General features: G+C 43.3%; 1 protein-coding gene across 1 annotated transcript in view; it reads right to left on the bottom strand.

Annotated features, from left to right (window-relative positions):
* Positions 1-1,871: 1,871 nt before the first annotated feature.
* gfra2b (GDNF family receptor alpha 2b) overlaps positions 1,872-26,870 on the bottom strand; it is a 53,737-nt gene continuing 28,738 nt past the window's right edge. Inside the window, exons 3-5 of the mRNA XM_071472170.1 lie at positions 20,725-20,802; positions 4,333-4,532; positions 1,872-2,502 (exon numbers count right to left, since the gene is read on the bottom strand). Coding sequence (XP_071328271.1) covers positions 2,311-2,502; positions 4,333-4,532; positions 20,725-20,802 — 470 coding nt within the window. The 3' untranslated portion in view covers positions 1,872-2,310. The remainder of the gene's footprint in view (positions 2,503-4,332; positions 4,533-20,724; positions 20,803-26,870) is intronic.

A 26,870-nucleotide genomic window follows, 5' to 3' on the forward strand; every position in this document is an offset into this window, starting at 1 on the left:
ATGGATGTTTAGCCCGGATACATTCAGCAAATCTGGGCTCGAAAGTATTTAGACAAAGTAAAATAGAATTAAGGCTGGGAAAGCGATCAATGATGTTGTGATGTTGTGTGTTCACATTGTGCTGCTCTGCATCATCAAGTCAACAATATGATCAGCTCTGGTTAGAACTGATTCTGTCCAACAACAATAGCTCAGCTCAGTCTTTTAAACTCATTCGTCTCTAATTAAAAGTTCTTGACCTCGACTCTGACGACGGAGCACAGCTGCTACTTATCACAACACACACACACACACACACACACACAGCATTGTGAAGGGAACCTGTTAAAGCAGCTCTCTGTGCTGCTTTAACAGGTTTCCTTGTGTGTGTGCAGACACACACACTCTCACGTGTTTTCTCTCAGATTGTGAGACACTCAGAAGAATCTCTGAACTCTATGAGAAAAAAAAACTCTTATTCACATGTAGTTTTCTAATTACTGAAGATGTTCAGGCATCAGAGCGACTGACAGCGCTGCTGTGACCTTGGCCTCGACTGTGAGGCTGCGAAATGCTGAAAATGTGCAGCAGAAAAACAGAAACACACCAGCACCTGGGTGGGTGTGAGGCAGTGAGACGATGTGAGCTGCAGGCTGAATGAATGAGAGGCTGCTGCAGGTGATTTCACAGGGCTCAGCCTGAGTACACTCCATAACGGTTCACATTTCTTTGCTTTTTCATGTCTTCACCTGCTCAGGCTCAGTCACTAACTGATGATCATTTTCATTATCAACCAATCAACAGATTATTTTCTTATTCAAGAATCATTTTGTCTGTGAAATGTTAGAAAATAGTGAAAAAATTGAATTTCTCAGAGTCAAGATCACGTCTTCAGGCGTCTTGTTTTATTAACCAACAGTGAAAACTTAAGGTGGTCGGTTTATTCTTAAAATCATTTTCTGTTGATCCACTTTTCAGCTCCACCTACAAAAACCAGTTCTGGACTGGACCTGATCCTGATTCCTCTGAGCCTCAGAGCCCCACAACACACACCGACACACACCGACACATACCGACACACATCAGTGAGTCTCTGTGTCACTGGGTCACATGCTCCTTCATCACCATGAACACACACACTGTAGTTTATTCAGACACACACCGTCCTGCTGCCGCAAATACTCACTACAGCACCAATTGTCTGTCAGTCCGCCTCTGAAAATAGTCCCAAACAAAGTCTCTATTTCCCTCTGTTTGATAAAAACTACAATGTTTGAGGAAATTAATAATGAAACTATATGTTTCACATTATTGGTTTGATTTTGTTGACAATATGAAAAATACAGGACAACACCAGACTTACACTTTGAATATATCCATTGGTCTGTACGTGTGTAGGTTCACAGCTGTGACAGGCAGCTGCAGCAGATAAATGGAGCCTTTTTACAGTCACATGTTCTCGACATCCTCCAATCACATTTGTCTCTGACCTGCAGTGTTTCTCAGGTGCTCCTTATCATTCAGTCTCTGAGCTCTTCTTCCTCACTGCTGCCTGCCCCCCTCCTCCCTCCTCCCTCTTCCCTCCTGTATCACCAACCTGAATTTTGCATGTTTTTAATGTGTGTTTATGTTCATGACATGTTGTGTATCTCTGCTGTGAGGTTTCTGAGCTCAGAGACAGTGTGTGTCAGACAAGGGTAAAGCCACCCCGCCAAAATAAAACAAAGGCAAGTCATACGCTGCTCTGATAACTCTCAGCACATTTAAGTGAACAGATTTTGATCTGACAGAGATCCTTTTCAGGCGCTGTCAAAAACACATCACAATGCAGAGTATGCAACATATGCAGTAAAGCGCTGACGCCTCTTTTCCTCTCTGCAGCTACACCAACCCTCCTCTCAACTTCCTCTGCCCCGTTCTTCAACTCTGCCTCCTCAGAAAGCTTCACTTCCTGCCTCCACCACTGGGTTCAACATATATTTATCCAGGGGAAGTCGACCAATCAATCGCTACTCCTTCCTCAAGGGCACCTCAACTACAGTCACAGAGGGAGGGAGTGGAGGCGTTACTCATTCACTTCCCCCACTTCAGGCATCTCTAACCTTTAAAGCCAGTAGTTATCAATCAAACATGCAATTTTGACCCAAGTGTCTGCAGGACTTCTTTCCAATTAAACACTTGAGCAGCTGATTTCACTGATTACTTCCTCCTCTCTCTAGATAATAATCAGTGAAACAAGCTGCATCAAGCTGAAAAGTGTGAATAATGTAAAAAAAATAAAAATCATGGCAGGTCACGATCACACCTGATTGGCTGCTGAAGCCGCACTGCTCACCTGCAGAGCGCGTCGGAGCGGCAGATGTGTCGGAGCTCCAGACAGGTGGGTTTGTGCCTCTCCTGGTGGGAGCAGGAGGGGACGATGGTGCGGCGGCGGCGCTCGGCACACGCCTGGTCGGGGCAGGAGCAAAACAGCAGGGGGTAACTCAGCTCCCATGGCACTCGCTCAAAAAACTGACGCAGGGCCTGAGACGCACAGAATAAAAAATCAAATAAGAATAAAGAAAATAATCTTTTACATGTTGTTTATATTTATATACATTTAACCAAAAGGAAAATTTAAAAAGCCTAAAAAAGTGACAAAATACATGTTGCTCTATGTTTTCCCTTTTTTGTATGTGCTGATTACAGCCTGACAGGCAAGTTCATTTAAAAAAAAACCCACACCTCTCATGGGTTGTTTTAACAGATGAAAAAAACATAGACTTAAAAAAATTATCCTGGCAAAAAAAAAATCACTTGCCATTCAGGGCTTCTGTAGTTTTTAACACAAAAAACTTTTATTGTAACATGAATTTTTCATTTTTCATACCCGTTAAAATCAGTTGCTAACGCAGGAAACAGTGAAGAGGTTCAGAGAATTTCAGCAGCAGAGCAGCTTCAACAAACTGCCCATATGAATATTAAACACTGTCCGTAGTTTTCATGAAGAGGGGAGAAGGAGCTTTTTTTCTTGTGAGATGGAAACGCATCATCAATGCCAAAATGAAAAACACTCAACTGTCCAATCACAGCTTGTGGGCGGGGCTTATCACAGAGTGAGAGAGTCCAGAGGTAAATGAGTCACACTCGCAGTAGGTTTGTTGTGCAGTACACGTATTAGCATTAGCTTCTCCTCTGCATAGGCTGTCCCATTTCAAAGGCTCCTTTAACTAATGACAGTGCTTTGCATAAGTTTTGTCAGGTGCTAAACAACAACAGTAAATACATATAAGAACATATTATATTCCACTTTCTAAAATCTTGGAGCCTTTCAGTGGCTCAGGCAGACACATATTGGATTTCATATCGGAGCTGCAGTTTACCAGTAAAAGCAGATTCACCAGAGCACAAGAAATTACTAGGGCACGAGAAATTAGCAGAGCAAAGGTCAAACCTTTAATACCGTTGGATTCCTGCAACCACAGAGTGATTATGTAAAAGCAAAGACGAGGAAAATAAATTACATTCATGGCTTTTAGCGGGCACAGTAACAGCTTCAACATTTAGTCATGAATAGAGAAGAGGAAGAGAAGAAGAAAATGAAATGTTAATAACCTTTTAGCCTTAAATCAGCATTTAGCTTTTGCAGACAGAAGCTGATACAGTGTCAGTGTTGGTGTCATGAGATCATCGGACTGTGCAGAGGTCTGTCCATGATCTCATGACCTTCAGGACGCCGCGAATCAGCTGCAGGTCACTCCGCCAGGCTTTCCTCTCTCTCAGGTGAGATTTCTGATTTAATGTTTGTGCAGATCCTTTGAAACCTTAACACAACTCAAGGTCCTCTTACTATTTTATTTATTTATTTTTTTTGAGTTTTCAAATGCATCACACGTTTACATGAAAGCTCAGTAGATTTTAGAGCTTCTCGCCTGTGTCGGTTGACAGATGAAGACCATGCAATAGAGTTGAAAGTTTTTGAAAAAGCTAAAAAGTGGAGCTTGAGTTGAGACTTCTTTGGATTTATGCAAGAAAAAAATGCATATTCATCTAATGTATTATAATTGTATTTAATTATATTATTCTTATTCTATTCTATATTGCACATTATTTTATAAATTTTTCAATATATTTTATATTTGGTATTTAAAAAACAGACTTTGCTGAGGTGACAGCATTTTTTAACTTTCCTACATATAACATTTCTTTTTGTGGTGACAGTGCACGATGTTGTACAACAGAAATATTTTTAATAAAGTTTATTAGTAGAAAACTGACAGAACAGCATCAGGTTTTATTCTGCAGCAGTGTATTCATATCACATCATTTAATACAGACATAAAACTGAATCTGCTAAGACATCACTGCACCCACCTTTTGACACCTTTTCCGGCTGCACGGTTCCTGATTGCCCAGGGAGGTCTGTGGGGGCATGGCCTTGCTGCAGATGGAATTGTAGGCAGATCGTAGGCGTTTACACGTCTCATTGAGGTTACACGCCTTCGCTGCGTCCAGGCAGGGGTTACAGGGTTTCCCAGCTTCAGAGCAGGGACTCATCTTCGACAAAGATGAATCTGAACAAAAAGAGAAGATTTAGCTAAATTTACAGTCTTGGACACAAAAAGGCAATTTTAACGATAAAAGAATAATTCCTCAGTTTGTGCTCAGTGGATGAGTTGACCTGCTACACTGTGTTACTGGTGTTAACAATAATTACAAACTGTTTATTTATTCACTAACGCCACAGTGCAGCTTCCTTACTTTGTGTTACCACATATCTGTAATTAACAGGATTTTTCTTCATTGTTTTCTTCAGTATATTTGTTGACCTGGTGTATTTGGTGGTGAGCGGCTGCAGCTGAGTAAAGTTCTGCTGAATTTCATTGAATCTGAAAACAACATCTGGAAATCAATATTTATGGGGGTCAAGAGGGAAAACTGAGGCTTCTCCAAACAGCATCACAATAGCTGAACCATCAGACTCAGAATCAGTGGGAAAAAAATGTAGCTGGTTGTAAAACAAGAGTCAGTGTGGACAGTGGATGCAGGTAACCTCTGAAAACCAGAAAAAGTTAAAGCTCCATCCAGTCTAAAGGTAGATGTCCATGTGTTTGTGATTATAAAGCAGGTCTAGGTTCTATATTAACACTGTGAAAGTATCAAAGCATCAGTCCACAGAGAAATGCACACAGCCTGTATTCAGAAACTGAGCCTTAAAACCAGCCGTCAGGACTTCTGGAACTTTGTGATGTCACAACAAAGCAGTCAGCACCCTCAGATCCTCTCTTCTGATTGGCTGACTGACCTGTTGTTACCAGAGCTCCAGAGAGAAGCCTGAGAGAGGAGATGTAAAACTACACTGAGATGGTTTTTGGTTCTTGAAACCACAAATATATCTTCTGATGGAGATCAACACTTCAGATAAAACACTGGAGAAGTTAAAATCTGGAGCTTTAAACTCCCTTGTTGAAACATGTTCTGACCCTGAGTCCTGTCACTTATCAGGAGCAGTGTGGATGTGCACCATCAACACATCTCGTCCTCATGGTCTTTATTAACAGTCCTGTAGACTGGTGCACGCTGCCAAGCCTGTGACCTTGTTCAGTACATCAGTGAATTAAGTGATTGCATGTGGAATACATTTATAATGTCAGCTGCGGTGCAGTTATTGTGTTAATGCAAGAGCACAAAGCTTCACTGACGCACAAATGTTAAAAATAAGGAGATATTAGTGAAAATAAAATCACAGTCAGTGGCTGAGTGGAAACGATCCTGAGTCAGTGAAGCTGTGGACATGTGATCGTGGTGTTTACTGATAACAGGCTGGTGTGAGTATGAGCTGATAAAATCTTAAGTGGAGCTTAAGTGGGCTGTAATAAACCGACGGAGAACAGATGAGGATGTGTAATTGATCTCTGTTCATCTGTTACCATACATCACAGGGACACATGCTCAGCTGACGAGTGTCCTCTGCTGAAGGGCTCATGTGCTTCGTCTGAACGCCTGCTTATGGAAATATGTGAAATGTTAACCTCTCTAACTCTCAGGATACCAGCAGCATCTTCAACGATCAGTCTGATGGTTTTCAGACTCAAAACCAAGTGGGAAACCAAAAAAATCTGTGTTCATATACAACTAATCCCCTTTAGAAAAAATACATTTTGCAGAAAATGTAATGTCTGTATTCACAAACTGAGCCTTAAAACGAGCCGTCAGGACTTCTGGAACTTTGTGATGTCACAACAGAGCACCACCCTCAGCCACGCCCACCTGGACCCAACATCCAACCTTGCCCTTCCTCTGATTGGTTAACTGACCTGTTGTTACTGGAGCTCCAGAGAGAAGCCTGAGAGAGAGGATGTAAAACTACACTGAGATGGTTTTTGGTTCTTAAAACCACAGATATATCTTCTGATGGAGATCAACACTTCAGATAAAACAGGGAGAAGAGTAAAATATGGAGCTTTAATTAGGGTGGTCCTGATCAAGTCTTTTGGCCCTGATCCAGATCCAAGTCCTTTAATATTGGGTATCTGCAGATACTGAGTCTGATCTGATCTACATGATAAAATATGTATCTGACACATTTAAATAAAAGCTGTAGCTGCTAAATCTGAATCACTGAGACTTGATGAAAATACTGAAACTCTTCTAATTTGAAACTATAACATTTGATCTTAAAGTATTGATCTGATATGAGTGAAAATGATAATAATTATAAAATAATAACTGGAGGATGTGACTCCTGAAACTGACGTCACACAATCATTAGAGAGAAGACGTCTCACTCTGCTGGAGTTTTTGAAACCAGAAACACTCGGCAGTGTGTGATGATACTGTTGATAGTGCGTCTGCACTATCAACAGTATCATCACCCGGCTGCAGAGCTTCTTAGTGTCTGTGTTGAGCTTCTTCATCCTGCACAGGAAGAAGAGCTGTCAGTGTGACGGCTCCAGAAAGGTCTTCACTGGTGTGGTCGTCACTGCTCACTCTGTCAGACTGAAAGGTTGCTGTGCTGAAGTCAGTCTGGATCTTTTGTCTGACTTTTGACTTCACTTTGCTTTTTGATCCAACACCTGTACAAGAGTTCTGGATGAAGTTGAAGCTCTAACCTCCTCTGTTGTCTTCATCCATCCATCCTGACCTTCAAATTATTTTATATAAATTCTTCTATAAGAAGAGGTATTTAAATAAATGCAAGTTGCAGGTTGGAGAGGAATTACCTCCCAACCACTACAGAAGTTGAATGTGCATGTGAAAGTTCATCAGCTGCAGGAACAGAACGAAGGAGCACAGTGTCAGTGTGAAGCATCTTCCTCTGATGCCTGAACAGACGTGAGCTGATGTCTGCCACCTTCACAGACCAGTCACAACCACAGAGAGGGAGGCAGCCTCTCATGCACACACTGACAGTGAGGTCTGATCACATGTGTGAATGTCACATCACAGTGTCAAGTGCCAACACACATATGTGGACACCACTGAGTTCCAATGCAACACATCCAATTACACAAGTCTAATGGGGAAGACAACTGTAGCCTTGTCCTGGGAGAGCCCTTTAAAGTGTGGCATGGTGACATTTCCCTGAGTTAAAGCTGTGAACTCCTCATTTTTTAATCAATGAAATAGCAACAACTTGTCTCCTATTAGGTGAAATCAAATGTTTCCTACAAAGCAAAACTGGCCGGCTGTAATTTCACTACCAAAACAGGAAGCTGGTCCAGACACCACCACTGAGCTACAACATCAGCCATCATCAGCTGATGTTTTTCACTCATATTCCTCCAAGCTTTGTTTCACGACCTCCTTCATTCAAACCTGTGAACCACACATTCTTCTGTCAAAACCTGGTGCATACATTACCCACAATGCAACTCAACCGCCAACAGTTTGGTTCAGACTTTGGTATGTGTTATGCTATTAGATGCTAATAGATCCGGAGATCAAGTGGCGACAGTTGAACCAGTTTCACATAAAAACTGGTCTGAAGCTCATCTACTCTGACTTCCTGGTTGAGACACCTGGATCAAGCCTTGGCCCCGCCCACCACCTGCTGGCTCCAGGTGTCCAGGTGAAAGAGCAGAGAGGATGAAGATGTTAGAGGAGGAAACATCAGAGACTCAGCCTCATGTTGGAGCCTCAGTCAGACCCAGACTCAGATGAGGAGTCTGTTGAGACCAGAATCAGAGACTAGCAGACGGATCAGAACCGTTAGCGTAGTTAGCATCTTTTATTTGTTTATGTTGTTTGTTAGCTTGTAACTGGCAGTGGCTGACACAGTATTAGTGGTTGTGCTAATGCTAACTCTGGCTCTCTGTACTGACAAAGTGTATTTAGCCCCGCCCCCCGTCCCCACAGGTTGACAGGATTGGTTCCTGAGGTTCTATGACGGATGAATCCCTGACTGTCTGAACCTGTTTTTATGAGACTGTCATTGGTTCAAGGTGGAAACACTCAGTCATGGAGTCGACTGATTATTTCACTTATATATAAAAACATCATGTGGATGTTAATGAGGTGAAACACTTTTCATCTGAGGGTCTTTCCTGTTTTCACACAGTCGTACTCCCCAGCACCTAGAAACGCACACACAGGTGTAAAATCAGTGGAGGTCAACTTTAACAGAAGACACCTTCCTGTCTGATGTCAGTCTCATGAAGACTGTTGACTCTGACTGACTGAAATGTCTGGAAGCATCAGGTCGCTGTCTGATGGTCCGGTGATAACAAACAGGGCTGATAACTGAAGAGCTGCAGCAGTGAATAAATGTCTCTTTACCCCTTGAACTAAAGTACTGAGGATCATCACAATGAGAGAGAGGTGACAGAGAGGCCACCACTGTGAGCTGTCATCACCTCCATCTGTGATGTCAGATATAATTAAATATGAATATGGCCACAGCAATGTGTGTGTGTGTGTGTGTGTGTCTGTGTGTGTGTGTGTGCATCACAGTATTTTTCTTCAGTATCAGTGTGCTCGGTTTGAGCTTCACACCGTGTTGTTTCCCCTGAAGATAACCTTGGTGATCATCTGACTGAACACAAACACTGACAACACACACACACACACACACACACACACACACACACACCCACCCACACACACACACAGAGCCACACAGACATACACACCCACACACGCAGACACACACACACACACACACACACACACAGACCCACACAGACATACAAACCCATACATGCACACACACACACACACACACACACACACACCCACACACACACAGACCCACACAGACATACACACCCACACACGCAGACACACACACACACACACACACACACACACACAGACCCACACGGACATACACACCCACACACGCAGACACACACACACACACACACACACACAAACACACAGACCCACACGGACATACACACCCACACACGCAGACACACACACACACACACACACACACACACACACTCAGTCTCTCTGTGTACTCTACATGTAGGAGTTTACAAGATGGGAAGTACTGTAGTGCTGTAGAGTATTTTATTATCACTGACAAAGTCTGCTCTAATGGAACATGTTTTTCTGAAAACGTTTTTCTGTCTACTGGCAGTGCACTATCCACACACACACACACACACACTCACACACACACACACAGCCTTGAGCTGTATAGATAAACAGTACTGTAGCTGTATGTTTCCAGGAGAGGCTGATTTCGTATTGAGGAGCTGGTCCGTTGCTGCTGAATGAAACCAGATACGGTACATTTCCTTGGCGACTGAGTGTAAAAGCAGCCGACACACTCAGCTGACTCCAGGATCAGTGCAGTCGAGGCCTTATGAAGGCTTTCACCACAGAGTGTCAACTCAACATTCAACACCTTTAGATACTCACACTTTAAAGGTGCTATATGTAAGTTTTCTCTGCCGCCAAGCGTGATCACTTACCAAGGGCTTCAGCCATCTTTGTGTTCACAATACGCCCTCTGAGCAGCTACGTCTCCAGTGCAGACTGGACGCTACAGTGACTCGGTATCAGAAAGTGATGACACAGTCTGACCAGGCTGGGGCTAGCTGGTTAGCATGCTAACTTCAGTGGAAGTGATAGAAGTAGTTGAAAGTTTGATGCTGAATTTACATTTCTTCTAGACTGGTAAGTAAACAGCTGCTAATGCTACATTAGCTATGTAGCAATAGAAAACTTATAACATATAGCAACTTTTCAACTTTTATAGTTTTCATGCTGCACCACCAAAGTCAAAGTTTCCACTGTGCAGAAGGTTTCCACTCGACTGTCGACTACCTCAAAACTTTCCACTTAATGCAGTGATGCAGAAAACGTCTGACAGACAGAGATGAGGAAGAGACAGGCGAGGATGAAGTCGGTCATATCTGCGGGGGGGGGGGCTCTGAGCTGTAATTCACTCACAAACAGTAAACTTCTCTCAGATCAGACACCTCGATTGTTTGTGCACTATTACAGCCACAATTAACTTTACAACAAGCTGCACACATTTCTGTAAACTCGCTGAATCCCACCTGCTCATACGCAGGCGTGTGTTTGTGAGATCTGATCATCAGCCTTCCTCCATCTGTGGGAAACGTTCACTCACTTCTGTGCAGAAGTCCTGCTGTCAGAGAGTGGTGTGTTAATGAGCAGGAGCCAGGAGTCACACCCGCATTTAGAATGAGTCAGAATGTGAAACACTGACCAACAGCAAACTGTCTGGACAGTGATCTTAGAGTTCTTAATGGAGGAAACGATCGTAGCTTATTAGCTGCGCGGCACAGTTATGACACGGCTTAATGAGCGACCACACTGACAGTTAGCAAGCGAGCTAGCTCTGAAAGCAATTGTGACCATAACTGTAGCTGTGTCCCAGTTCAGGGGGTGGTCTACGAAGGTGTGGCCCTTCACGAGGGCCGAACTGAAATGAGACAGTCTGGCCTATGGAGGATTTTCACTTAGCGACACAACGGTAAGGGCGGGCACAGTTGGTGTCGCAAAGTGTGGTTCCTGTCGTCTAGCAACCATAACAACACGTTTTACGGCCCTCGGTTTTAACAGTTTTACTGTTTGCTGTTAAACTGAGCTGAAACACAACACCTAGATTTAACAGTGTGATCCTCAGGCTTATTGTCATTACCGACGGGAATGAATCTTGGGATATGTTTGGCCACAGAGGATCCAGCTGTTGGAATTTTAAGGAGCCTCAACATGTGACGCCCTGGTGGCGCCGCTGTGATGCAATCACTCTTCACAGCTGCTGACAGTGCCCTGGTTGTCTGGTATATTAGCTGTTAGCTCATCAGCTACAGCTGCTTACCAACTAGTCCTGAAGTATCATCATTTCATCAAGCTTCCAGCATCACGTGATGGACACCAGAATACCAGGTGTGCAGGTGATGATGTCACACTTTCAGGTTCATAAAAGAGGAAGTTCACCTGGACAGAGACTCACACAAAGACCCAGAGTTCACCTCTCATCTATTTACCTGTAGATGTGTCAATTTCGTGTCATTAAAGGTTAAACTGTGACGCTGAAGCAGCGAGCAGAACATACAGTGGAGCTGAGAGGCACCAGGGCGACAACAAGATTCACATCCCTCCGTCAGTTTCATGCTTCTCCTCGTCAGCGACTGTTGGTGGAAACGCAGCAACAATCGCAGAAATGTGCCAACAAAGGAGACGAGGCAAAGAGCGGCTACTGAGCAAACATGAATGTTTAATGGTGGAATTAAAATATTAACAAGGCTTTTAAGATGTTTTACAAAGACGGAAATGTCAGCACACAAGTGTGGGTGAGAAACACTGAGTCCAGGACAGAAACATCTGTTTACAAGAAAACTTCACAGTAGCTTTTCTTTTTCTGTTGATTTCAGAAACACGTTCCTTCAGATGAAAGCATCAGGATTCAGTCAGCGTGTGATCTGAGTATCTGTATGTGACTTACACAAAGTCTGCTCCATTTTATGAAAAGAGTTCCACTTCAGACTAAATCTGTACGTGTGACTGATTCCTGTGTGAGGCCTGATGTTCCCCCCAGCTCCACCGGGACTCCCCCTGCAGCTGAACTACACTGTCCTGCACTGATTTCATTTAAAGTTACTGTATAACTGTCATTGACTTTCAGCTGAATTTGGAGGGAACTCTCCACATCTTCATCCCTGACAGAAGGAAAAGATTAAGCAACAATGGGCTCGTCTTCCTACAGGACAAGCGGAACATTCTCATTCTCCACATCCACACTGAGCTTTGAAGTAGGACAATGCAGCCAGAGAACATGCACCAGGATTTAGCTGAATATGTCCAGAAAGCTAAATGAAGGTAGCTCAGCACCGCCGAGGTTTGCGAGCCACCTTCTTATGCAGAGCATTTCTGACGATGCGTTCAGGGGGCGCACGGGAAACATGTGCTTCCAGCCCCATGAATAAACTCTCCAGCCACTGAAGTGTTTCCGTTTTTAATGCAGTCAGTTAAATGAGCATGTTTGGTCTCTGAGGAGCAGCTCTCACCTCCTCACATTCAGGCTTATTGATTGTGTGAAATGAGGCAGGCGTCAGCTGCTGGAAGCACACTTGGCTTAATGCTCTGTGCAGCTCATGGTGTTTCAGTTTGAGGCGTGGTTCAGCAGCTGCAGAGGAAAAACTTCTGCAGCAGCTCTGCAGGTTAATGAGAGAAAATAATCCCAGATCACTGTGACATGAGCGTGCAAGCCGAGTACATGTACCAGCTCTTTAGTATGAATAAATAAAGGCATCTAAAAACATGAATGAGTGTTTGTCTCTATGTGTTAGTCCCCTGATAGAAACTTTCATGCAGGTTAGTGCTGACAAACTGATAACAACACAATTCAGATCAATGCACACAGGAAATAAAAACTGTGAAAAAGTCTTAACAGAGCCAATAAAAAATATATATTTCAAATAAAACTAAATAAATAAAATCTAGTAAAACTAGACCAGACAATGACAAATAAAATCAATGAGAGGCTATAAAACTATTTAAAACATGAAAAGAATTAAATAAATGATTAAATAAACATTGTAATCAAAAGCCAGAATAAAGCAGCAGCTTCTAGGTTTTAGGTTTGAAGACACCAGCACCTGAAGCAGAAAAACTAAAAGCTGCCTCAATCAAAAGTTTTGGTTCCTGCACTTTGGAACAACTAAAAGACCCAAAGTGCCGCAGGGCCTGAGAGACCTGGTTCATAGACTGGGAGCATGTCAGACAAATATGCTGCTGCTGCAACACCATCAAGCGCTTTGAAAGAATCTGTAAATCAATACGGACCGACAGGCAACTGATGTCGAGGCTTTAAAACTGCCAAATGTTTGACATGTTAAATCCTTTGACAGCTGATATTTCTCCAGTAGATCCAGTCCACGACGACAGTCTGTGCACTGGAGCCACCTGAAGAAGTTCACACTGCTCGCACCAGGTTCACGGATACAGAGTTTCACCATCAAACGACCACATCAAGAAGAAAGCAGTGAAAACGACAGTGCAGGCAGAGAGAGAGTTGGACCGGGGGGTGGGGGGGCTCTGACCGGCTGCAGTGGGCTGTCTGTTGGCCGGTCAGCTGACAGCCAGAGGAACGAGCACGACTTCAAGAAGTCCTCCCACAAAACACACTCCACAACCAGCAAAACAGCTTCATTCACATTCAGCTGCAGTTGTTTGGACCTTTAAATCTCTGTTCCCCCGCTCATTCATTTACAGGAAGCTAAGCTAAGCTAATTGCTAACTGTCAGATGTGGACAGAGTAGCTCCTGTGAACCTCTTGTCCTGTGTATCACAGCCTGATGTGTGTGATTCCTCTGAGCCACAGAACCACACACACACACACACACACACACACACACACACACACACCATCCTGCTGCCCCCAAACACTCACGACAGCACCACATGTGGATTAATATGCCACTGAAAGTAGCCCCCAACAAAGTCACTATTTCTTCCTGTTAGGCACAAATTAAAAATAAAGTATATATTTGTGAGGTGTTTTTAAAGATTTTTGTCTTTGGTCTTCAGGAGCTGTGGGACCAGGATCCATCAGTCCCTCCAAAAACTGGATTTAGTGTTAAGCTACTCTCTAATTTCTTTGAACATCAGCTCTGAACAAACAACAGAAAAAAGCCTCATGAATTAAAAATAAGAACACTTCGCTCCACCTGAGACAAAGGACGGATTCCTGAAACCATCAGGACTCAGATTCTGATTCTGATTCTGATTCTGAATCCAGATCCTTCACACCACATGAGCAGCAGCTCTGACTGTGTTCATACATAAACTGTCTCCTACTTTCATTACACTCAGTCTGACTGTTTAACCCTCGTAACCTGAGGCACCTTCCCTCATCTCTGAACCCCCACCCCCCCACCCCCCGTCTTTAATGCATCGCCTGGCTCACAGTACCTCACGGCACAGAAGAAGAAGAAGAAGAAGCAATAGGAGAGCAGCATTTGAAAGGGAACAGATATATATAGAGAGAAAGAGAGCAAGTATCCGGGGCAGGAGTGCGGGCCAATTAGAGAGTTGCCCTAGGTTGTCCTGTTATCTTTCTCACACACAGCCTCAACAGGATATACACACAAAGCCCTGCCCTGGGGTGCACACACACACACACACACACACACACACACACACACACACACACACCACTCACTCACATAATGTTTTATTAAAACGCTGTGCGCTCCAGTGTCCGTTCTCCATCACACACTTATACAAACACACACACACACAACACACACACACACACACACATACATATATATGTGCACACACCACTGAGACATGATCTAACAAGGTCAAAAGCAGAACTGGAGGGAGGAAGTGGGCGGGGGGGGGGATTCAGAGAGGAGAGGGGAAAGAGGAAAAAGAGGCCGAGTTGTGACAGAGAGAGAGAAAATGAAAAGAACGAGGGAAGACATGAAGAATAACCGAAGGCAGTGAAGGAGGGCCAGACGCTCGCTGTGGTTAGAAACACACTGCTCACACACACACACACACACACACACACTGGTGTGTCCGACAGCACCTGAACAGGCTCTGTGAGGCTGTGGGTTGAACTCCGAGTGTGTGGAACATGGTAATGACTCTGGACACTTCACGTCCACATCAGCAGCTCAGCATCCTGGGATCCAGACGCTCTCATGCTGTCAGAGTGAATGGATGAATTTCTTATTTTCATGTTGCACCATTAAAATGGTCCACCCCCCCCAGACATGACACCACATTACAGAGGTTTAATGGCTCCTGACTGAGCACAGTGTGATCCACCTCCAGTGTCTGAGACATTCATCTTCCTGTTTCACCTCACCAGTGGTCAGTTTCAGCCTCAGCCCTGACCATAACACGTCGCTGCGTCTGCTCCTCACCAAGTCTCCGCCCACCGTGACGTCACCCACTGGTCTGTGAGCTGCTGCGCTGAAGCCTCAGTTTCTAATGTGTCCGTCGCCATCTTGGTTTTTGGAAACCAGAAGAAGGAGAAGAAGGTGGAGCTGAGGAGGAGTGAGAGGTGGAGCTGACCTGCTCTGTGCTCTATCCTGATTGTCAGGTACAGTCTGTCAATCACAATGTAGCCCCGCCCTAATTCATCCCCTACTTTATGGTCTATTTTCCTCTAGAAACTAGAGACTGAGACATAAACTCATCAGGAAAATGTTTCCTGAGGTAATAAATCAGAGGGAAGTAGAAACATTTTCCCATAGACTTCAATACAATCAGACTGTTTACAACCAGTGGAGTCGCCCCCTGATGGTCAGAGAGAGATGGAGCTTTAAGGCTCTTCACCCTGTCAACACCTTTCTCACCTAAAACTAGCTCTTTTAAAACCTTGCACCACCAGTTTCTTATGCTGTTGATGCTGATTTTTTCACATTGTACAGAACTTTCATTTACAAGATACTTTTCAAAGCAAGATACATGTTTTATTTTTAAAGACGTTTACAGATTGAGTTTTATTTACCCAGAGAATCATCTCATCTTCATCTTCTGAAGCCACTTACTGGCAATTTCTTTAATAATTCATTTGGGTACAAACAGTTTTTCATCATTTTGTTGAAATTAGATTTACATTTTACCGTAGATCAAATGTTTGCAGACAAATCTGTTATAATTTTGATATTGATTTACACAGTTTCCCTGCAGACCTACACTAAAACCTCTGTTTTGTGTTGTTTATATGATTTTGACTTGAGCACAACTGCGAATCCAAACCTTTTAGTTTTAACCATTAATCCCATCACCTGATGCATTAACACTGGATCTGATGAGGCAAACCACGTTCATGATTTTTATGGTCTCCTGAGAAAAACAACATAATATTGATATAACATAATTGCAGAATGGAGCAAGATGGATCATGTAGCACCAGGCTAATCCTAATCCAAGTACTAATCCAAATCCTAATCCTGGAGCTAATCCTAATCTAGCCCATTAAAGTCAGACTTTTTTGAGAAAATCTTTGTAGTTGTACAAACTGCAGGAATGTGTCTGAGAATAATCTGCAGTAAACAAAGGCTTGGTTTGGTTTTATATGTGTGTGTGTGTGTGTATCCTGTATACACATATAAAACACTATCAGCTGGGATCTTTGACGAGTGACGAGCTGTATAACTACAGGCTCCTGTTTATCATGAGCAAAAATTAAAGACCTAAGATTTTTTCTTTCTCTCAAAGTTTGTTCACAAATGTTTAAATCTGTGTCAGTGAGAATTATTTTGTCAAGATCATCCACCACCTGACAGGTGTGGCATATCCAGATCTTACTACTGTGACCTGGGCTGGTTACAGTAAAAAAACACTTTCAAATGTGCAGTTTTATTTTGAGAAGACATTTATTAGGCACTGAACTGTGGGTTTCACAGAGCTACAGATGTGTCAGCAGATGTCAGGAGGAGGAGCGACTTCGGTCTGAGTTGATCAGGTTGTTGGACTGCAGGAGCTCGTCTCGGTGTGTCTGTGTGTGTCTCTTGTTTCCTCAGAGAAAGTTTTAGATCTTTTATTTCACCTCATGAATAATGAGAGTTAAACAAAAGTTTATGAATAAATGAACACAAACACACACATGTGAAGGTATCTCAGCAGAAGAGTATTTCTATTTCTAATCTCCTGTTCCACCACAGCCCAAAGGTGTTCTCCAGGATCCTGGATTCAGGTGTGGTGTCTGAGGGAGGGGGGGCTGTTAGAGTGACTCAGCTCTTTGGTGGAAGCAGCCTGATGTGACTTGTGCTTTGTGTTGTTGTTTACACCAGAGACTCCACCATCTGTGACATTTTTCCATCCTCCTCTGCAGCCTCTTATTTGTGCTGACAGCTGACTTGGGGGGGTGGGGGGTGGGTTGGGGGTGGGTGGGTGGGTGGGTGGGTGGGTGGGTGGGGGGGGGGGGGGCTCTCAGGGGGCTGCTGAGGTCCTGCTGGTCCAGACCGTCTCCTTCATCTAGTCTGGTCAGGCCATCAATCACTCCACCTCTCCCCCATCATTCTGATGTTTGGTGTGAACAACACCTGAATCTCTTCTGCCACATGATTGGCTGATTGAGTGATTGATTTGCATGAAGGAGCAGGTCTGCAGCTGTACCTAATAAAGAGGCCACTGAGTTCTGACTCTGGTAAATCATGACTCAGAGACAGAGAGAGACAACACACACACACACACACACACACACACACACACACACACACACACACAGGTGAAGCTGTGTCAGGAGGAAGCGTCTTACTGTCCTCCCTCTGTGGACAGATTATCTCCTCTGCTTTCTGCTTCTCCAAGCTCTCGTCTCATATTTCCTCTTTTCTTGTCTTTTCTCCTCATCTCCTCTCCTGCTTCCCCTCTGCACTTCTTCTCTCCTCACTTCCTTCCCTCTCCTCTTGTTTTCCCCTTTTCTCCTCTTCTCCTCTCTTCTTTTATCATTTATCACCTCCTTGGGTCCTCTTGTTTTGTTTCCCTTTGTCTCCTCTTTGTTTCCTTCTTCTCCTCTTTTCTTTTCTCTGGTTTCTTCCTCTTGTGTGTTTTCTGTGTCTCCTCCTCTCCTTGTCTCCTCCCCTCCTCTCCCCTCCCCTCTGAAGTACTACAGTCAGAGTACAGATCCTCCTCTTGATGGTATCAGAGCTGAAATTGGAGACGGGACAGTGAAATCCATCTGGAGCCTCAGTGTGATGTGGACAGACGAGTCCAGAGTGAAGAGTGAACGTCTCATAACCAGCTTCAAAATGATTCATTGTTGGATTTGTGAACAAAACATGTCGCCATGGTAACTGAATTCATCCAAAATTAACCCAGAGGCCAAAAGTGAATCAATATCAGCTGCAGATTTTTCAACACCATCATCTTTAGCTTCCACCTGCTGAGTTTGAAGCTCTGTGATTGGCTGTGTTGGTGAAATGTTGGGAGTCGTAGTTGTGTCTACTTCCTGTAACACAGGTACAGATGTGGCTCTGCAGTGTTACGAGTGTAAAGAGGAGGCAGTTTGTAGGAGTTTTGTGATTATGTTATGATTTGATATCAATAAAGTTTTCAGTCGGGTTTTCAACAGGTCACATGACTCTAATTACAGCTCATTTGTTTACACACGTTGTGCTTTCAGTGATAAGTTCAGTGTTTTCACTGTTTTCAAGTCTCTGAACAGTTAACGACTTTTGGAAGCTGCTTTGCCATGAAAACACACACACACACACACACACACACACACACACACACACACACACACACACACACACACACTCTCATATTCACAAACACTGTCACGCCTAGCCTTTCCCTCCAATCAATTTGTGACACTCTTGTCTGAAACATACTTTAATGTTCCACTGCTCTTTCTTCTGCCACTGCTATTTAACACACTTCTATATTATCCTCTTATCTCTCCCTCCCTCCACAACCCCCCCACCCCACCCCCCCCCCCCCCCCCCCCCCACCCCACCCCACCCCACCCCCCTCCTCCTTCCTCCCTCCCTCCTTCTTGTTTCGTCTTTATCTGCTTTGAGCATTCAGAGGCTCTGACTGTGGATCTTCACATCATGCTCTTAGATTGCAGTGGACAGGTGATTTGAGAGATGGGGACACACCACAAACAGCTACTGCAAGGACACACACACACACATACAGACACACACACACACACACACACACACACACACACACCTCCAGCCCTGCATGTGAGCATACATGTGGAGACTGATGTCATGTTTTCTGGTGGTGTTATAGGTCAGATATTGGAAATAATTGAAATGTTACACACTACCTGCACTGCCACACTTTCTGCTTGTGTGTGTGTGTGTGTGTGTGTGTGTGTGTGAGTGAGAGAGACACAGATACAGAGAGAGAGAGAGAAAGTGCTTTTGAAGTTGCATTGGTTGCAGCTCTCCTGCTTTGACCATGTTTGTACTTGTGTTGTGTTAATCTGAGAGAGCAGAACCCAATTTACAGAGCTGCGAGTCTATTTCACAGCTGTTTGACCACGCACGCACACACACACACACACACACACACACACACACACACACACACACACACACACACACTCTCACAGAAAGTGTAAATGACGATGTATTGCTCGGGGCCTCTGACATTTAAACACTCCTCAGAAACATGTGTGAAGCCAACACAGTCACAGAAAGAGTGTGTGTGTGTTGCAGCACGTCTAATGTGGTATGACCAATCAGAGAGCTGCTGATGGAGCGATGGAGAGAGAGGACGAGCCAGGTGAACAAGTGAAATGTAGTGAAACATCTTTAGGTTGAATCAATATATCATTAAAGTGTTTGTGTGTGTTTCCTCCTTGTGTTTGTGGGTGTGTTATTTGTGTACCTCTAATAGACTCGAGGTTGTTCAGGATGCACAAAATCAAAGATTCTTCACCAAGAGCAAAAATCAAATTAATACATGATGAAGAATTAGGCTAATCAGTGGTTTTCCATTAAAAACATTCTGCCTAGAAGGTTGAAAATGGTTTTTGGTGCAGACGTCCTGCAGAAGAAGTGCTCACACAGTCGACTGCAGAAAATAAAAACATCATTTTCCCAAAGCTTAAAGTGACGTCTTCAAATGTTGTGTTTTGTTTCAACAGTTCACTGTCACTGACGACTGAGCAGAAAACATTCACATCTGACACCTGAGAATTTTTGACATATTTTCTTAATAAATGCCTCAAAACAGTTAATTGTTTTTCTGTCAACTGATTACTCAATTCATCAACTAATCACAATAAAATATACACATAAAACACCCAAAACATATCATCAGGATTATTTCTAAACCTTGACAAAGCTCCAGAGAACTGTTTCCACAGGAACAAATTCACTGATGTAATTATTTACATGTAATAATATAGACCTGCACCATGAGTCTTCAAGGCCTCTGATATATAATGGAAAAATGAAGGAAGGTTATTTCTCTGCCCTTTAAATAACCAGCAACCTGTTGTGGCAAACACAGATTTTGGAAGGAAAATAGGTTTTCATGAAAGGATCGCTTCATACAGCCACTCACTCACACATACACACACACACACACACACACACACAGTTGTAATTACAAAGACACACATTCATTCACGCATTCACAGATGGAGCAGGTCGAGCGGTGGGGAGAGCGGCTCAGTTCATCCCAATCAGCAGGGAACCGCACAGATTTGTATTCTTCTTGGTAATCTCCCCAACATCCCAGAGACTCAGATCTCTCACTGCTGCTGCAACCTTGATAAGTGTGTGTCAGCCTCCTGTAAACACACACACACACACACACACACACACACACACATCAGAAACATGGCAGCTTTACCTGAGATGATGGACGCGTGTCGGTATTCCTCTGAGAAATGGATCGGCTCGTACGGAGACGTCTCATAAAACTCTTCCCCTGAAATACAACACAAAAAACAAGTGTTAAGCTGGAACACACACACAACCACACACACACACACACACACACACACAAACTCACTCAAACTGCAGCTTTAACTGTGATGCCAGGTACACACCTGACCATCTGGCTCCACCTGGAAACTACCTTCAAAGTCAAATTATCCATGCTGCTGTGTAAAGAGCTTCCAGCAGGATGAAGCCGTTTTATTTCCCTTCCAAAAACATGTTGGGAGCTGCAGGAAAATGACTGAAGTGGGGCTGAATTTTACATTCTTCATTTTATATACACGTTATTATATACACAGTATTATCAAAATTTTCTACAGCAACACGCTAACCCTGTAATGTATCATAAAAGGATGTTATTGATCGTTGTGGGGAACTTCTTCTTGAAGTCATACCTCAGTCAAACCTGAACACTCAGACATGATACACATATTTTCAGGTTCAGTGGGACCTAACCTGTCCGAGGATGTCATTATCTCTGACGTCCGTCACCACTAAACCTCCATATATCCACATAGAAATCAAAGAAAAAACACCCAGTCAAAGTGCAGAACTTCATTCAGAATCCTTCTGTTTTTACGTTTTCCTCAGTATCACAGTGATCAGTGATAGTTGTCTGTACATCCATGGGTTCACTGCAATCAGGAGCTGCTGATACAAAATTCAGCATATTTTTAATGAAATAACATTTAGCCAAAAATGTAAATAAATATAGGCTTTAAAATCTCTGTGTACTGTGAGAGTCATTCTATGGAAACGTTGATTTTTCTGTCCCTAGAATTTACAGAACTATTGGAAAATACTTTATTTTTACAATTTATTCACATTTTAAAGTAAACCTATGTGTTACCTGAACAATTAGACCTTGAGCCGTCAATTTGGTAATATTTGTTTTTTAATCAACTATATAAAGTTTCAAGCCTGGAGCTGATATGAAGAAATACATGTCAGTATTCCTGACATTCAAAATCATTTTCCTTTCAACATGTTTTCTGTTTAATTACAAGACAACAAATATGTAGGTAAAAAGGAAATACATGTCACATAATTTGAATTATTTGATTTCATTCCTACATTTGATTTGTTTTCAGGTATTTTAAATCTTCCATACTATAGGTGATGTGTATCAGCAGCTGTGTGTGTTCAAACACACCTTCATGAGCCGTGGGACTCACAATAAACTACAATAAATGACGCAATGAAAAATCAGACATATCAGGGATGAGTTCAGTGAAGAGACCGTCTCCTGTTCTCTGACAAACATTAGCACAAGAAATAAAAAACACTCAATACATCCACACCAGATTCTCTGTTCCACCTATTTTGTGCCATTAGAGGACCAGAGAACGATGTGATGCAACAACTGCAACATGCTGCACAAAGAGAAGTGTCACATCTGACAGTTTCACAGTTGTAGCTGTGATTTCAGAAGATTTCCAGTGTGATCACTCAGAGAGTAATTTGTCTTTTAAACATCATCCGCACTGAGGCCCGGCTGTCATCACTCCTCATGTTTTCAGAGCTTCACCCACTAAAAGTTTGTGTTTGACTGCCAGAAAACATTGTGTGCTCTTCTGTAATGCATCAAGGACAACAAACAAAAGCAATCACTGCGAGAAAAAATGAAAAACAACTCCGAGTGAAACAGTCGCAAACATTAAATGAGCTTAGTCTGGCTGATTCTGAAGACATCACACATCACACGTGGTTTAATATGAGCTGTGTCGTGTTGTCACTAAGCTCAGATCCAGTTGTGTCTTCAAATCCTGCTTTTCTTTGTCATTTGTTCTCTTCAGTTTTTTCACAGCCTGGTGATCTGTCATCTTATAGCTTCAGGCTGTTCTGGTCCCTCACTCAAAATTTGCCTTTTAGCCTTTTTTATCTCATAGTTTCTGTTTTCCAGGCCACAAACTCATCATCACACCTCATGTAAATGTTGTGTTCACAGTTCACAGATTTTATCTTCTCCTGTGGTTTATCTGAAGTGTTGATCTCCATCAGAAGATATATCTGTGGTTTAAGAACCAAAAACCATCTCAGTGTAGTTTTACATCTCCTCTCTCAGGCTTCTCTCTGGAGCTCTAGTAACAACAGGTCAGTCAGCCAATCAGAAGAGAGGATCTGAACCTCCCTGTTGTGACATCACAAAGTTCCAGAAGTCCTGACGGCTGGTTTTAAGGCTCAGTTTCTGAATACAGGCTGTGTGCATTTCTCTGTGGACTTAGGCTTTGATACTCTCACAGTATTAATATAGAACCTAGACCTGCTTCAGTGTGTAAAATGTATTTATAATAAAAAAGACAAATCTCACTTTACGCAATATGGGACCTTTAATAGTCAGGATTATAGTCATCTGTAAACCAAACACTGACAACAGCAGAAACTTTGAGGCTCCATGAAATGTTTCCGTCACATTCACCAACATTTTGCTTCGTCAGTGTCGACTTCATCAGATATTCCTCTCATCACGTCTGTTTGCTGTTGTGCTGCAGTGAGAAGACAAACAGCATGAGGAAGTGGCTAAATGTCACTTCAGGACAATACAGCAACAGAAGGAGCCAGCGGGGAGCTCATCATCAACTCCTCTGTCTGCAGCCACATCAACAGTAAACAGGCAGAGTCACACAGAGGCCTCCCAGAGACACACACACACCTGAGGGTCGCAATGTCACACACAGTGACACTGTCGGGCTTTACTGCTGCACATGGAAACAGGAAGTGTGTTGAACATGTTCTAACGTGACGCTTTGTTTTTATTTTAAACTGTGTTCACATCAAACTGTTTACGTCCTGTTTTATGTTATTTTAGTCATACTGAATGTAACGTGTGTCACATGGTGTGTGTGTGTGTGTGTGTGTATCTAACCCCAGCAGTGCGTTGCCTTTGACACACTGTGACATGTTCACCTCTGATCAGGTCTGATCCTCCGGATGGAAGCAGCTCAGTGTTAAAAATCTCCTGTTGTGTAAACTCACATGTTTTGTTAACATGCAGTGTTTTGTTTATATCGTGCTTCTCCTCGTTGTGTTGAATGTGTTTTTTTGAGAATGTAAAAGTTGTTGTGTCTGATTTTTGTGTTCCTCTTTGTTGCCTTTTATTGGCTCATTGTGTTACCATAAAACCAGGGTGTGAGCTGCAGCCTAGGGGGCCCACATGTGCAGGGGCCACATGTTGGCTTGTTAACTGTTTGGTGGATGATTAGGGCCAAACTGAAGCTCTACCTTGTTCAGTGATCAGTGCTGGGGGAGGTCGTTCACTACAAACAGAGCTCTCTCACTGATCAATACAACTGTCAATCAAACACTGATGCAGGGACGGGACAGGACAGACATTTTTCAGCTGATGTTCAGTGAAGACACACTTCCTGTTGACACAGCTGTTTCTGCACATCGCCTGTTTACAGAAAGTTAAAGTGCTGCTGTTTATTCTGGGACAGAAAGGAACTAACTTTCCTCTGAACGAACTCCTGAAGTGACTCCACAAACACTAAATGTGGCGTTGATGCACGAGCTTAGCTTTGCCTGCTGATCAAAGAGCTTGTTTTTCTTTTTTACCTTTAACAGGAAATGGACTGAGGATTATGGGAGATTGCTCCCAACAGCCAACATTTCCCTTTATCCTGCAGGTAAACACTCAGCAGAGAGAAGCTTATTCACACTGCATTCAGAGGCAGCGTGACATTTTCATTGGCATCTCCGGGAGCACGCCGCGCCGTGCCAGGATCTCCAAACTAACAACTTCTGCTCATTTGGTGTCTTGTTTTTAATCTTAGCGCCGCATATTAGCATGCCAGAAAAACTCTACTGCTCATTTACTCCAGTCCCGTTTCAACACTGCCTTAAATTTCTCCGCAGTCTCTCTGCCACCCCGTGAGCATTTGTCTGGCATTTAGCAGCGTCGCTCCCTCCCACCGCTCCTCTGGCACGGCTCCCGCCCATAGTTACAGAGCTGAGATCATCATGTCCCGGGGAGTTTCAACTAATTTACTCTTACGGAGAGAAATAATACTTCATGAGAGATAAACAAGGCAAGTGGAGCAACAACTGAACGCATCAACAGAGAGGCACGGCTCTCCTGAGCTCCACCTGAAAGTGATCCCCCTTCATGTGCTGGAGCAAAGACAGCAGCTATTGATTCTGTGTGTTGATGGGAAAAAAAAGGAAAAGAGATATGTTGACTTCTCCAGGGGAAGGGTTTCCTATCAGGCTTTTAAAGTAGGAACCTCTCTAAATAAATGCTGGATGTGAGAGCAGACTGTGCCTATTTTTGGCGGTCGGCGTAATGTCCATAGATCGGTGCTGAGGGTAGATGGAAGGAATACTAAAAACAGGCAGAGGTATTGGCAAAAGTGCTGCTCTGTGTCTGCAATTTACTGGCAGCGGCTGCTTTTGGTGGAGCTGCTTTTTGCATCCTTAACACGAGGAGACGCAGCAGAGGATCCTCGGACCAGGAGGATTCAGCAGTGCTCATTAAACCTGCCAACAGCCAGTGTCAGTGCAGGATGTGTTCTTGTGGAGCGGTGGGGAGTGTGGGGGTGGAGGTGATGGAGGTTTGTACTCTGACCAGAAAAAACAGACGTCGATTTGGACAAAACCAGAAAGACAAACAAATCTGTGTCTGACTTTTATCAACTGGAGCAGTTTTTTTATGTATTTATTATTATTATTATTATTAGTAGTAGTAGTAGTAGTAGTATAAACCTAATTTATATAGCACTTCTTAAAAAAACAGTTCCAAAGTGCTTCACATATGCATAAAAATGCATATGCATGAATATAGTAAAATAAAAAACACTATAGTCACCAAACAAAACCACAAGACAGATAAAAATCAACAGGAATAAACAATAATTTCATAAAAATCTCAGCTTGAATTTTTTTTAAACTGGTATCCAGTCTTTGACTTCTTTGAGTTAAAATTCCATTAAAATGAAAGAGCTCTGGTTTGAAATAACAAAGCAGGCGATGACCAACACTCACATGTCCACTCACACCTCCAACATGTTCTGGGAGATTTACATCACCTCAGCAGAGCTGCTTCTAAGAACAGAATAAGAACAGAAATATCTTCCTCTCATTGTTTGGTCACAGAGAAGGTGATTATGAACAACTGGATTCCCTCAAACACACCAGCACAGACTGAATAAATCACTGAAGCAACAGAAGTGATGAAGCTGGAAAAGGTGACGACGCAACAATGAGCCAGAATATAACGTAACACATGTTCCTGTGGAAACGTACCTACGGTCAACATGGATGTTTCCTGATTGGGTTAAGTAATAACCAATCATCATTCTCCAGGTCTGAACCATGAAGCATCAACAGTGAAGAGCTGAGAGTCTGGTCCATGCACGGATCACCAACACTGTGTGAACCTGTTCTGCCATCGGAAACCACAGGTTTACGGTGACGGGGACACAAGAGCTGCTGCTGTCGAGTTTTCAAACGTCTTTAAAGACTGAACGAACACGCGAAGTCGAGAGGAAGGAGAAACGGTTCTGTGTCTTTGTGTGAAGGTGGAAACAAACTAAGAAATAAATGATTTTATATCTGAAGGATAAAATCAGTCTGACGACACAGATCATGTGATCAGGTCATGGAGCGGTGACATCATTTTAAACGTCCTGCTCAGTCACATGTTTAATGACAGCACTCACTGTTTCTGCTGAAGGCTAATTATCACAGACATGTTCTCCAATTATGAAACCAGGAGTGTGTGTGTGTGTGTGTGTGTGTGAGGCAGTGAGAGAGAGTGTGTTAGTGTACAGGTGATTCAGCCTGACGGGGGGAAGGGGGCAGTGATGATAAACAGGGGAGATGTTCACCTGCAGGCATGAACACACACACACACACACACACACACACACACACACACACACACATACACACTCAGTGATGCTCTGCACACACCTGGCAGTTCACCGCTCAGGTCGAAGGAAAATGTGAAGAAGGTTATGAGTAACACTTGTGTATTTTCCTGCTGGAGGTGTTTTTCATTGCAGTTATTGACTCTAGAGACGGAGGTGTAGGAGGTGGAGGAGGTGGAGAAGGTGGAGG

This window comes from Trachinotus anak, unplaced genomic scaffold (assembly GCF_046630095.1).
Source record: "Trachinotus anak isolate AG129_WGS33_773 ecotype Australia unplaced genomic scaffold, CSIRO_AGI_Tana_v1 ptg000035l, whole genome shotgun sequence".
Lineage (NCBI taxonomy): Eukaryota > Metazoa > Chordata > Actinopteri > Carangiformes > Carangidae > Trachinotus > Trachinotus anak.